This window comes from Dysidea avara, chromosome 9 (genome assembly GCF_963678975.1).
Source record: "Dysidea avara chromosome 9, odDysAvar1.4, whole genome shotgun sequence".
NCBI lineage: Eukaryota > Metazoa > Porifera > Demospongiae > Dictyoceratida > Dysideidae > Dysidea > Dysidea avara.
Window position 1 is genome coordinate 14,595,412 of NC_089280.1, and position 14,641 is coordinate 14,610,052.

Sequence of the window (14,641 nt, forward strand, 5' to 3'; positions counted from 1 at the left end):
TAAAATTGATATATATGTGGATTCAGCTCTTTGGTTAAAAGCCATAGCTATAATATTTTACACTCAAGGTTACAGGGAATGATGATATGGCAGTGGAGTGGCCCGGTGCATATAGGGAGTATGTGGCTGTTGACACCTTTCAAATGCAGTGCATTCTTGCTGCCAACCAGAATACATTCTAGTTGTACCCAATGTTAAAATTTCTTCCAGATTCCTAAGAAGGCAAATATATTTTGTCGTACCACTGTATGTAAAACATTCTGTGTATGCACCTTTGTAACATTAATGATATACCGTTTAAATTGACTGATACATTGTAAATAATATTGTCAATATTCATTAATGTACAACACACAATATTGTGGTAGTTTTACAAATAGCGTACAGAATAAGTATATAGCTATACAAAACTCAATCAACTACAAGTATGTAATCATGTATATCAAGTTATATTTACAACAGTTACAATTATTCATTTAATTACATATTACATACTTCTGCTTTGAAGTTACTTGTATATTGTTCAATATCCCTTAGGGTTACACAGTTTCTATTTACACTCAAATTTTCACAGACTGCAGGCCAAGTTAAGCCATCACCAAAACAATTTTCACACCCTTTGCGTGCTTTCCTACAAACACTTCTACATGGTATCAGTGAATCATCAGTAGTAGGAGAACATGATGGAAAGAAGTGGTAACATAGAAAAGCTCGCATTTCTGCAGTACAGTTTATGTATGGCAGAAAAGACTTGAACTCTTTGTAAGCATCTTCTTGTGTGTTAAAATCTCCATGTGGAAAATGGGTTAAAGTATAGTCTTTATCTAGGACACCACAAATTTCTTGAACATCAGACCTGATTTGTTCACATTTACCTACTTCAGGTTCAGGAGTAGTAGGTTGCTCAATAGGGAGAAAACTGGTCGAGTTTAAGCAAAGTTCATCAGGAAAGCTATCACAGTTGAGCAGTTCCGGCCACTGAAAGTTGTTCTTCAAGAGCTCTGGTTCGCAGCTATTTCTGACTTCCTCACATATTTGTTTGCAATGAAAGATTGATTGCGTGCTAGTGCCACTGGAGGTGGGTGTTTCCACGCATATGGGATAGTGACTGGTGCAAAGGAATGGCTTCAAGTTTTTGGAACAATTGCTATCTAAAGCTGGCTTGAAGCTGTCAAAGTGATCTTTTGCAAGATCCTGTGAAGTGAATTTGTCATTAGGAAAATATGTCCTATATTGACTGTGAAAAGAAGAGCACACTGGATTGTCCTCTATTTGCTGGCATTTCATGTCGATTGGAGGAACAGTTGCCGGTTTGTTTGTAGTAGAGACTTCAGTATTGTCGATGCAAGGCTGCTCTGAAGCTGAAGTATATAGCTTGCTGCAGTTGAAATTCCAGGTTAGATTGTGAGCAGTTAATATCGGTTCACAGTCGCGTTGCACTTCCATACAAAGACTTTGGCAGGGACCCAACAAGTTTTTGTTGCCGCAGCCGCTCTGTGTACACGGAGGGAAATAGTAACCGCAGAGAAACTTGTTCAGCATCGACGAACATTGGTTCTGGATGAGCAGGTTGAATGAATCAAATTGAAGACGGGCGTCGCTCTGAGTATCGAAGTGCTGAGTAGGAAAAGCGGTCAAACTGTGGTTGCCATACAGTTCTCTGCAGATTTCAGCTTGGACCGGTTCACATTGCTGCAGTTCTCCACATCCCGTTGGTGCCATGTACGCAGTCTTGAAATCGAAAACAGCTTGCAGGAACAGGAAGACGATTACTTGTTTTGCTTGCATCTTTACAGTGAGGAACTTTCGCTCGAACGAAGATAGATCACTAGTCGTTATGTGGCCTGCACACAAGGCAGCATCTTTTATACTTTCCGCGAGTCAGACAATTATAGGGCGTGTGTGGCGTCAAAGGATACCGCCTGATTGATTTAGAGACCACAAATGAAATTGATAGCATTCCACAAATACCACCACCTACTGATTTTAATATCACATTTCATGCAGTCCATCTCATTCATTGTATGTGCGCATAAACACATGATCACTTATGATTGTGATTGCAATTAATTGTGATTATAGTTAGTTTCTTGTGTTTGTATTGTTTGAGTAATCAGTTTCTTGTGTCTGTATGTTTTTGTTTTTGTACTCTGTTGTATGTATGTGTGCTCCAGTAGGGAAGAATGGCTCTGCCGACTACTGTGAGGATAAACAATAAATCAATCAATTGCCCTATAGCCTCTCTGCCCATGGCTATTTTTGGAACTAGCTAGTTGGCTGCTATTGACCTTGACATATAACTACAAATACACCACGGGTACATATATAGCTATATCTATATAGCCACATGATTATGCATCAAATGTACAGTATGCACATTAATTATTGGTTCTTGATTCATTCTTTTGAACAGGATGATGTGACACTGAAATTTTTATTGACCACAAAATTATTCAGTGAATGATTATTATGGACTGGAACTACTATACAGTTTGTGGTTAGATGATGGCTTTAGAATGTGTGCAAATATAACTATAACCAGCATGATGAATAACATTGCTGGTAGCTATCATAAAAGCTCTAATATCACTTGATATCCATGCACTTGCCTATAGCTAACTAAAAATTTTTTACATACAAAAGCTGTTGATAAAGCAATTATTAATGCATCATTTTTGACATTACCATCACACTTTCTATACCAACTGTCACAGGTACAGTACCCAGCTTGTGTAGGTGTGTATGGCTCTATACCACATAATGACATGACATACGTACATGCATAGTGTATGCATACATTTGGGCAGAGTATACTCTGGAACATAAAGTTATCATTAACTATTACTTGTCAACAAGCTCAGTCGTCAATCCATACATAGTGCCCATAACTATACTTATAAATGTGACAAATGCTCTCTGCAAACAATTGATAAAATCATTAAATGTAATGTTTACACAATTACTACTACTTGAAAATGAATATCAGTACAATGATTATGTACATTGACAATTTACATATAAACAAAACTTCAATTATAGACAAGATAAGAGCTGCACTATATATACAGTATATAAAAATAATTCATATTACACATTATAACTTATAATAATTTACATATAATCATGCATAATGTATACACAATATTAATAATTATGATGAGTGAGTTGAAAAGATTTGCTGCCATCAAGAGTACACTTCTTCAACCAGTTCCTTTACATGTGAGTAGACAACAGTTGACCATCTTTTGACTATGGCTCCATCATTAGGAAGGGTCATTATGCCGTTGTTGTTAAAGTTTCCAGTTATTAGATACTCTCTGTTGACTTTTAGTTGAATGCACGGGCAGTTCGCACTTGACTGAGTGCGTAGGATGGATATAGGAACGGCTGACTTGGAAAAGGGATAAAAGAATTCTTGTACTACAACTGAGTAGTAAAATGTTTGAGAATTCACCACTTCAGTTAACACTCTAACTTTGGCCACTATATAGGAAGAAAATGGTGACAATTATTGTAAACCCTTTAGGTGATATAGCATAAGGCTTCCATGTTATGTTTATTGGTTCCCATGGATACTACATGCCATACTTATCACATTGACCTACCCCCACAAGGTTAGATATTATATGCCTATAGCTTACCAAAATCATAATTGCTTTTTAATGCTTTCTTGCTCAGATCCTTGACTCTGCAATGTTCACAGCCTACTGAAAGTAAACAATCATACAGCAATTCAACACAAGGAATTCACGCATACCTGGAGGTGTAGGAGATGAGGCAGTTGTACTGTTAGTCGTAGGTGGCTCTGTGGAAATTGAACATGTGGATGTGCTAATTGAGGAGCGTAAGTAAGCCCTCAAATCATTGAGACCAATGCAAGTTCCTTTTACTGGATAAGTATCACAGGAAGGTAGTTGCACATGATGGTTCTGTAGGCACGGCACACAGTTAGTATGTGATTTTCTACAAACACTTCTACATGGTCCTATCAATTTAGTAGGGCTACTAAATGAGCATGAAGGAAAGTACTGGTAGCACAAATAAGCTCTTAATTCTGCAGAACAGTTGCTTCTTATGAGAGGCAGGAATGTTATAAATTCATTGTAAGCATCATTCTGGTTAACAAATTTTCCGTGTGGGAAGTGAGTATGTGTATAATTCTCATGTACCATGCCACAAGTTTCCCTAACACGGGAATCAATTGGTTCACACTTTTCTGCATCAGTAGGCTTAACTGAAGGTGTTGGCGTAGATGGAGAACTTGTAGGCTTTGGTATTGCAGTTGTCAGAAAGGCTGAATCGGCACAAAGATTGCCATCTTTGCTTGGGAAATTGTCACATTCCAAATGTGAAGGCCAAGTATGGTTGTATCTCAGGAGAACTGGCTCACAGCTTCTTCTAACCTGCTTGCATAGATGTCTGCATGGATAGATCAGTTGCAGCTCTAAGGGTTTAGTCATCACACATGCTGGAAAATGACTTGTGCAAAGAAATGGTTTTAACTTTGTTGAACAGTTGCTATCAATGAGTAGCTGAAAGCTATTAAATTGTTTCACTGCAAGTTCCTGGTACAGGTAGTTTTTATGGGGAAAATAGGTTGAGTATGAAGGATGCAATGATGCACACATAGAATTGTTGACTGTTTGGCACGTTTCACCGAAGATTGGTTCAACAGGGGTAATGACGGGTGTGGGTGTAGGGACCGCTACATCACTGCTAGTTGCTGTCGCTTGCGGAGTAGTAGGAGTGGCTGCAGTCGGGGCGGGTAAAGTTCGAATATCTACACATGGCTGGTTAGAAGGGAATCTGCTGCAATCGAAGTACGTTGGCCAAGAAAACCCATGCCTTTTCATGACTGGCTCGCAGTCGTGTCTGACAACTTCGCAGAGAACTTCACACGGCCAAATGTGCTGAGTAATGTTCGGACCGCAAGGAGGAAAATAGTAAGTGCAGAGAAATTTTGTCAACATTGTAGAACATTTACTTTCGATGAGGCTGCTGAAAGTATCAAATTGAAGTATCGCTTGTGCTTGATCAGTGAAAAAGTCACTGGGGAATCGCGTAGAGTTATATCCATTGCTGAGTCCCTTGCAAATATTGCTTTGCACTGGTTCACATGTAGAGAACTGATCATCAAGTACTGCAGATAAACACTCGCGGGAAATCACCAGTATTCCGATGAAGAGTGGTAAAAATTCCATGTGTGTTGTCACGTTCTTCTCTAACTAAATCTTTGAATTAATTCTCACACTTTTTTTTAATCCATGCAGTGTTATTCCAACTTTTTATATAGCTACACTTGCAAAGCCAAAGAAAGGTGAGCAAATATATCTAACCACAAATAACACTTTTGCGAATTCCATAATCTCCGCAAGAAGCCATTGAACCATTGCACTATATAAACTACGTAAACTATATATATATATTGTAATTGAATGATTGGATAATACCTGTGCTTTAATAAAACAAACAGAACATTAACTGTTAGTCTAATGCTTGGGCACGTGCTAGTATGCTGAGCTGGAAAGGTGTCTTAACTTCATGAAAGTCAATGTTCTCAATTCCACGTTCTTCCCTGGAATGCTGCTGTGCCTCCAAGAATGTTTCCTATAAACGTGGAAAAATAATATAATATGCTAAACAATTCCAAGAATGGAAACAAACAAATTAGCTAGCAAGTAAAGTATAACAACAGTGTACATTATAAACAAAGAAAGCAGGCAGTGTTCAGTGGTGGTGTATTTGCACTTTTAACTTTTGGGTGGCATGTGGTGAACCCAAAACCACTACTTACAAGGAGTGTATCCATTGGTGAGACACCACATGATATAGGAATCCTGAGGCTAGACATAGAGTGCTAAACTATCAAATTAACCAAAGAACCACAAAGCAGCCAAATATGCTTTGAGGATGTGATTACATAATATTACATAACATTAACATGATTCTCATGTGAAACTACTGTGAGTTGCACATAAGTTCTGACTTCTAGTAGGGATGGTACATTTGGCAGAATTGGCGGAAACAGCAGAAAATTGTCACTAGAGATTATAGATAGCCTTAGAACACCCATCACCAGTTAGCTACTCACTGTTACATATGATTACAGTTACATAGAACTCACCACGATTGAAGTACATGGTATTTATAGCATTGATTTTCTGTCTTCTTGCAGCTAAACACCATTTGTGTCTGTGGCAACCAATTCTTATGATTTATTGATTATTCCCTTCTAATTACCAGAAGCACCTTATAACTATAGGTACCAAACAAAGTGATAAGAGCATTCTAGAATATTCTTTAACTGACGTGACATTTAAAATTGCAGAACAATTGGTGCTCTTAGTCATACACTTGGGGTGGTGGTTAAAGATTTTCAATTATAAGCTACCCCTTTAAGACGCATTTAGTAACGTATGCTTCAGCATGAGGGTTGAGATATGACTACACTCTAAGAAGTGGTTGCCACAGATACAGATGGTGTTTAGCTGCAAGGAGACAGAAAATCAATGCTATAAATACCATGTACTTCAATCGTGGTGAGTTCTATGTAACTGTATTCATGTGTAACAGTGAGTAGCTAACTGGTGATGGGTGTTCTAAGGCTGTCTATAATCCCTAGTGACAATTTTCTGCTGTTTCAGCCAATTCTGCCATTCCGCTAAATATACCATCCCATAACTTACAGTAGAAGGTGGTCTAGATATCCAAGCTGGCCTTGGTTTGTAGTTAGGATATGGTTTGATGGTTGTAGTGGGTTTAAATTTAGACAATGAAAGTTTCTTCCTGGATTCTGTCACATGTTCTTGCACAGTGGGCAGCTGGAACAGAGGAGGCGCCGGAGCAGGTGTTAAACACTACAAAATAATGGTAGCAGTAAAAATATGTATTACTGGTGACTGGCAATAAACATTTCTTTGTGTACCTGTATGGCTTGGATAAGTGCCTAGACTATTAATTATGACTATCATAACCCACATGCATATAGGCAGATCTTCAAGTTGTCCAGTAATGACATTATGTGTGGTCAATAGAACTGTAGTGTGGTTTTAACACATTATAAATGTGAAGTAGTAAAATGCAGGTGGTGCAGGAAAGGTTGGCAGGATCAATACATAGTGTGGTGTTAACAAGCAAGTGTTACAAGTTACAATCATATCTACACATGCCAACACCAATTATGCACATAGTGTGGCAAAGCATTCAACTGCCCACCAGCCCACCATAAAAGCTCTTGTGCTAGGGAGTTGGCTGTTGTGGCGTCAAGATTTTTACCTACTTAATACGCCCAAAGTTGAAATAAAGAGGCAGACTTGGTGGCACCACGTACTTGCCACTTGTTATGCAAGATTTTCATGCGTGCCCTGAGCATAGCAAAATAAATAATTGTGTAGAAATCAATGAATATATTTACACCTAACTACTCACTATTGCAGGTGATTTGCTTTCTTCGCCTTTATCCTTCTTTTTCCCTTTACTGTCTTTGCCTTGTTTGCTTCCTTTACCTGCCCACAACATTCAACCACTATAATGTGTTTTGTTAGCCATGCAAACATTGCATCCATCATCCATTACTTTGCTAAGGTCACGCTAGGATATGTTGCATTAGCAAACAAGTGATTTAATAGGGTGTAACGTTTATGGGAACAAGTATCTTAATGATATATTCTAATGTATTGTAGTGATGTACATATGTTTACGAATAACCTCATTGTCAATTGGAAAGTAAATTAGCATCTGATATTTAGCTGCCATGCCATCAATTAAAGACTGAAATCATGTGAGTATCATTACACGTAGATAAGTATGAATTTTACTGCAAAATCTTTACTTATATAGCTACTTGGAAAGTTATAAAAATGGTACAACAGAAAATGTTGCTGGAAAAAAGAAATTAAATCTATTTCATTACGAGTCAGATAGCAACAGATAAACTTAATGATAAAAGCTTTTAACAATGGCAAACAGCCCCATGTTTTAAAGTTTGATAATGGGTACCTTACTACACATTATAACACCATGCAGGAATATGATAGAGTGAGAAACTAATATGCCACAAGGGAAACCCATGCAAGGGCTCTTCTAAATGTTTACGCATGGTTCCATGCCTTCCTGAAGAAAAGAGTAAAGCATTGGTTATACTTGTAATTGTGTTATGCTTGGTGCCACAACTATTTAAAACTCTGGACAAACTATTGTGTTCAAACTGCATATTGCCAATATGGCGCTGCTTTCACATTTGATCTTTACACAAATATGCTTTCGTTCATTTACAATTATATGGTATGTCTTTAGTGGTGGCATAGTAGTCTGTAGGTTCTTTAGCGCTATGCCACATGACAGAGATTTTGTTGCATCATTGTTACTTGTATATTAAGAGTGATCATGTAGCTGTCCAGACACCAAAGCTATAAATGAAGGAATATAGTTTGTATAGCACTATGTGAAATACCAGTATCTTTTTCAGTGCTATGTAGTGTTGTAAGGACACAAAATTGTCGATTGTCTACATTCATCTACACAATTACATTCTTATGGTTCATCTCTTAAGTGTTTGGTTACTTGAGAAGCAATCAAACGTAATAATTCAATGATATCACTTTCCTTTGTATTCTGTGTAAAGTGTCTCCTGAATATATTGCTACATGTGAAACCTAACCCTGACAGTAAGATAAAATTAAATTTGTTTGACACCAAAATCACTACAAATCTAGTAATCCTACATATTTGTTGAACAACCACATAATTCTGGTGGGCTATATATGTATACCTTTCTTTTCTGTTGTTGATGATGCTTGAAGTGTACCACATTTGGCATACATGATTGCATAGATATAATCATCGCCCCAGTTACGGGCTACATCAAGTGCAGTCAGCTCATTGAGATTTTCCACATTAAGTTTTGCTCTATGGGAATACAATGCACAACAGTAACAAACACTTCCCTACAAGTGATTTAATTAGCATAAAACAGAAAACTATTGCTTATGTATACCATTACAATAATATAAAATAATACTAGCATAGAATCTGTGGTGAACAGCTGGCAAAGAGCGTGATGTAGGTAGCAAAAAGAATTTGCACCTTGAATTATTTTCAGCCAAAAAACACAAAATAACTAGACAAAGTGCCTACACATCCTGAACAATAGGATATATACTGCAGCTGAGACTTTTGTTTAGCTTAGATTGGGTGTGCCACTGGGTTGCAAGAGCCAGACGCATGGTTTAATTTGTAAGCTAATAACACACATGATTTCAAACCCAAGCACATTACAGCAACATTGTATTGTCTTAGCACTACTTTAGCTCATATTGTACTTCATGTTCATGTACACAAACCCAAAAAAATTGTAAAAGTTATCAGATATAGATTGTACACAAACACGTTAATGAATGATCTGTTAGAATTTCACACGTTAGCTTCATTCTACAATGTCAGACATGAATAAGTGTCACTTTCACTTTCCTTTACTCCCACAGTGAGTCACAATGACTTATAGAAAGGAGACATTTAACTACATGTACTTATGGAGTTAAACAAATGTTATAGACATAACAGTACAGCCTTGTACACCTACATACCCATGTCCAAGCAATAGCTTTACTATCGCTTTTTGTGAACTTTCAATTGCTCGCATTAGTGCGGTGCCACCACTGGCACTCTGAGCATCAATATTTGCACCAGCAGCCAATAGTAACTTCACAACATCTTCCTAATGTAAAAAAAAAAAAAATTAAATTGAAAATAGCTTTCATAGCTATATAATATAGATAACAAGTTGTATGTGACAGTATGATGCAAGAACTTGTGGGAAAAGCATGCTGATGATGCGTAACAATTTTTCCTGGCTATAGCCAGTTGTCCTACATGTTAACAATCAAATTCCTATGACACTTTCTCACTAACTCCAATGAATGGCATTATCATGTAGCATTGTTGACAATATCTTATAGACTTTAGTGAGACAAGAAGCCACTATTTATCATACACCCAAACATGTACACATAGTTGACTATCAAATGGTGACTCGAAGACTATGGCCATCACAAAACAATTACAATGCTACCACAACCAATTCCAATACTGTCAACCGAAACCTACGCACATGTTTTGCCGACAGCAATACACGTACAATGTATGTATTCTAAATCCATGTAACACCTGCTACAATCAGTAAAAGGATAGTTCCTAGCCTTAGTGGTGACCTAGCGATATCTTATCATTGAGGCTGTATTTTAATGTTCTGAAGGTGGTAATAGTCGATAAGACTCATTCCACCATATATGTTATGAGGCACAAAAGAAACCCTGTGCATGTTTGGTTTAACATAAAAATATTTTAGCAAATATGATGGACGTGTGGTAATGTTTATTTATCTGATTACCCGACAAGTGTTATATAGTGTTTCTGGTACGAGCTTATGAATTGACACTGAGAATTTTAAGTGTAAGAATCCATCATTACACAAAACATCACTTTAGTCACATGTCAGCACAGATACTGCCAATAACCACAATGGAAACACACAATTTATTGGAAATGTAGCGGTTGATACATTGATCATTGATATTTGTAAATTAACATATACAATAGTATAATAACAACTTTGAATTCAAGTTAGAAAGTAACAAACTTCTTAATATATAGACAAAACAATTACACAGTACGGACTAATATATTGCATGGCATTGGTGACCAAGGTTGCAACATGTATAGCAATATAAGATAGTTTAACAACAAATATGATTTCAAAATTGTTACCGTGGATTGTAGCATGGGAGAACTTTTTTAAAATTTCCAAGCTTAGGTTACCACAAAAATGTACGAAGTAACATGAAAGGATTTTATGTACACAATGTGCGTTGGAGAGATACATGTAATGTAATTAGGAATGTTGGACTGTATTTTGATCAAAGACAAAGTCATGTTGTTGAAAGCAAACAAAACTAACTTTTAAACATGATAATATTTTTTGGCTTCAGCTAATGCAAGCCATAGTATCAACAAACATAGTTAGTAAGAGTGCAGCCCAATTGGCTACCAAATATAGGTTGCTTTTAACTACTAACTAACAAGTGTGACTAATTGTCTAGTTATTTTCCACACCCAAGCACATGCAAGGTTGTTGACATCAATATAGGAGTTTTACGAGTAAAAGTGATATTTAATTTAATGCACCAGGCTGATGTATCTATAATGAATAGTACAGACTGCTTTTCTTCAAGAAGGAACATGAATCGTTGTTTGCTAATTGCTACTGATGTTATGATTGCAAGGAAGCTGATATGCCTATTAAAACATAAACCACACATAAAATCAAAGGATTAAACATAGTATTTCACTTGATCAGAAACAGAGTTTCATAATTGTCACATATTCATCATTAATTCAATAAGTACTCTGCATTTAGGCTTGTAAGTGCCATACAGTAAAGATAAGTCTGCAGGGGATAATTGAAATCATGATTTATTATACTTAAAAAATACTTTGATAAATGTAAGGATGTGTACTTCCTTGATGCTTAGTTGCAGACATAAACCATATGTACTATAACTAAGTATCATGTTCCAATCATTTACCTCGCCAGTATGGCAGGCATGATGCAATGGTGTCCAAAGGAAGTTGTCAGTTGCATTTACATCAGCTCTACAAAGACACAATAGTGTAGTGGTGATATTACAAAGTACAATGTACAATCTGATGAAACGATAAATGATGCGTAGTAGCTGCATACCAAGCACAGCTTGACTCATGCACAATCATGTACATACATATGGTATGTATACTTGATAACTTAGTACTGAAAGTTGTAATCATAAATTACATAACCGTTAACTCGGTTGGCACAGGGAATTGAACCTTACAATGGTATACGTAGGCATGCAGGGAATTCAGTAGTTTTTATTTCAGCTCACCAAAACTAAGCATTTTATTTTTTACAATTTAGAAGGCAATGAGGGGCATGACTTGACAATTTAATCATTCATTTAGCAATGAATAACAAAATTAAGTTGATCAACTTGTTATTATATTTCCTCTTTTTTGTATGCACGTGCATATATATATGTGCATATATATACATATATATATAGTGATAATCTATGTACACTAAAAAATTAGAAAAATGAGTGGTAAAATGTTGGCATTAATTTTATATTCACTTGTTGGCACTGAAAGAAGTGTGCTGGCTTTGCAAAATATATACTATAAATAGTTTCACTTTGGGTGGTTTGTGTAGGCAATTTTGAATATACTTAGTGGTAGTGTAGGCATTCATGTTAAAATAAATGGCATCTGTTGAACATCTGTTAAGAACATCTATATAGCAGTAACATGTTAAAACAAAAGTACCTTACCCATGACTCAGCAAAAGTTTCACTACATCAATTCTACCATGAGAACAAGCGATCATCAAAGGTGTTTTGTTATACTTGTCTTGATGGTCAATTGGAATACCACTTGTTAGAGCTGATTCTAAAGAATTTATATCACTGTGTCTGATGGCTTCATATAATGCAGTATACTGTTGATCTATTGATGAGTACATAAATAGAAACAAACTAGGTTATGTAGGAAGCATACCAGGGAAAGCTAAGTACCAAGCAGAATCATCTATGAATTGATGTTCAAGTGGTTTATCCCTGAAAAAACGCTGTGTGTCTGTGATGTACTGCAAGTATGAAAACAATATATACACCTGTACGGCAATACGTGACAATGAAGTGAACCATAAGGCAGGCATGTTTGCTATTAGGAAACCCAACAGTAATGTTATGTAAGACAATACACCATATAAATGAATTATATACACCTACGTTAGAGAAATACTGTAAACACCCAGGTGCGTGTTTATGCAGACATGATATAGAGTTACTACAGAGCACTGTTGAATTAAAGTGCAATAGTACGTTTTTCTATACGACCTCACCTGTTCTTTTTCAATAGTGTTATCATAACCACCTGGATTTATTGGTTCAGGGACATCAAATGGGATGGGAAACTTAATCTTGGTTTTGCCTCCCTATACATATGCATAATAAGATTACTGACAGTATACAGAAACTATTATAACTATATCCCACCTTTTTCCCTCCCTTTTTCCCTCCTTTCTTTTTGCCCTGAAGTACAAGATAATACCTATAGATGACTGGCAGTATTTAGTACGTATTTTATACCTTCTTGGCCTTGAGATCATCTTCCCTTCCAAATTTGTATTGCTACAGTACATGAACAAGCAATGACAGATTGAACCAAAATATTTTAAGAATGGCAACTTATATTGCTTTAGTCACCTCAGAACAATGACCACAAAATAACTCACTGCATGAACATATTTGTGTTCTTCCAGCATATCTCCATAATTTAATCTTCCCTGTTTAGATTTATCATATTGTGCAATGAGCTTGGAAATGCCATCATCGTTAATGGGGCACTGGAGTAACTTGAGTGATTCAACAAAGTTCTCAGTTGTAATGGTTCCTACAGATTCTCCACCTTCATCATGTGATCGTAATAGTTCAGTTACACTTGTCTTATTCATGATTATCCAATCATAGAGCTATGTGAAAAGAATGTAGCTACGTATTATAACCACAGTGTAATGTACCATGGATAAAGGAGGTACTTATGTAATTGCTAATGGCCCATTTCACAAATTAAGTTAATGTAATCTTTGTTTAGATAATAACTACTTGAGAGCAGCTTGTAATAGTTGTAGTAATTTAATGTGAGGAACTGACTACCCTACTAATCACCAATTAGATGACATAGCAAAACATTACATCATGTAAGTCAATATATATTTTTATGATTCCCCTGTGTTCACATGACAATGTTACTGATCAGGGTTACCTGCACTACATACAGAAAGCTGCTACACTAGTTAACTAAAATACGTATCCTTTATCATTATACATTTCTTTAATGGATAGTAGCTATGTGGGATTATTATCGCACTGGTTTCTCAAAAGTGTTTACTCTTCAACTTGTGCTATTGAATGGTATTTATTACCAAACACTTGACCTCTGAATGGGTTATGCAACAGATAAAGGATAATTATTGACACACTGGACTTTAATAGTTAACGTACACAGTAGTTTCCTTTTGTATAGCTACTACTCGAGGCCTTATACTCAAAATGTTGTGAACGTAGCATGCATGTCACTATACACATTTAGTGATACATGATTGTTACACGTAATCTACATGATCCAGTGATATATATGTCGAGAAAGTTATAAAACCCAAAACAAAACAATCAGATGACAAGTGCAGCAGTGGATGCATGTTATCTTACCAATGCAGAACAGCCTAACAGTGACTGGCTATATACTATATATTCCACTGGCCTACATAAGCAATTACCCTCAGATGCTAGACAGCAGCAAAGCATCATCAAATTACACCTATAGTAGGACTTAAGCAGATACTATCTGTGGGCCAGATGGTTTCATTCTGAGGGAGAGAAATGCTAGTGATCAATTAGGCTGAGTTACGGTTTATCCAAGAGTTAAAATGAGATAAATGTTTAGTCTTTTATCCAATATTACAGAACTGTACGGCTGCATCCAGCCATTCCCAGTTTCTATCAAGGCCCCACAGTGGGATAAGACCAAGATGTAACCACTCTACTGGACA

General features: G+C 36.5%; 3 protein-coding genes across 5 annotated transcripts in view; all 3 read right to left on the reverse strand.

The window, feature by feature from the left end:
- Positions 1 to 296: 296 nt before the first annotated feature.
- On the reverse strand, positions 297 to 1,905 carry LOC136265847 (uncharacterized). The gene has a single exon (XM_066060779.1). It carries the CDS (start codon positions 1,786 to 1,788, stop codon positions 481 to 483), a length of 1,308 nt encoding a protein of 435 aa, XP_065916851.1. The 5' UTR covers positions 1,789 to 1,905; the 3' UTR covers positions 297 to 480.
- Positions 1,906 to 2,920: 1,015 nt separating this feature from the next.
- On the reverse strand, positions 2,921 to 5,338 carry LOC136265494 (uncharacterized). Of its 2 annotated transcripts, none has more exons than XM_066060366.1 (3): positions 3,758 to 5,338; positions 3,642 to 3,704; positions 2,921 to 3,483 (listed from the first exon to the last, which is right to left on the reverse strand). In XM_066060366.1, exons 1-3 carry the CDS (start codon positions 5,199 to 5,201, stop codon positions 3,185 to 3,187), a joined length of 1,806 nt encoding a protein of 601 aa, XP_065916438.1. In that variant the 5' UTR covers positions 5,202 to 5,338; the 3' UTR covers positions 2,921 to 3,184. The 2 variants fall into 2 exon arrangements, with proteins under 2 accessions (XP_065916438.1, XP_065916437.1); XM_066060365.1 differs by having other exon boundaries at positions 3,642 to 3,707.
- Positions 5,339 to 5,408: 70 nt separating this feature from the next.
- LOC136265493 (ankyrin repeat and EF-hand domain-containing protein 1-like) overlaps positions 5,409 to 14,641 on the reverse strand; it is a 28,158-nt gene continuing 18,925 nt past the window's right edge. Inside the window, exons 9-20 of one of the 2 annotated variants that reach the window (XM_066060364.1) lie at positions 13,325 to 13,561; positions 13,179 to 13,220; positions 13,086 to 13,121; positions 12,932 to 13,024; positions 12,586 to 12,673; positions 12,360 to 12,534; positions 11,583 to 11,649; positions 9,585 to 9,715; positions 8,771 to 8,907; positions 7,429 to 7,505; positions 6,687 to 6,857; positions 5,409 to 5,607 (exon numbers count right to left, since the gene is read on the reverse strand). In XM_066060364.1, the coding sequence (XP_065916436.1) occupies positions 5,485 to 5,607; positions 6,687 to 6,857; positions 7,429 to 7,505; positions 8,771 to 8,907; positions 9,585 to 9,715; positions 11,583 to 11,649; positions 12,360 to 12,534; positions 12,586 to 12,673; positions 12,932 to 13,024; positions 13,086 to 13,121; positions 13,179 to 13,220; positions 13,325 to 13,561 (1,377 nt within the window). In that variant the 3' untranslated portion in view covers positions 5,409 to 5,484. The remainder of the gene's footprint in view (positions 5,608 to 6,686; positions 6,858 to 7,428; positions 7,506 to 8,770; positions 8,908 to 9,584; positions 9,716 to 11,582; positions 11,650 to 12,359; positions 12,535 to 12,585; positions 12,674 to 12,931; positions 13,025 to 13,085; positions 13,122 to 13,178; positions 13,221 to 13,324; positions 13,562 to 14,641) is intronic. The other variant, XR_010705554.1, reaches the window with a different exon arrangement.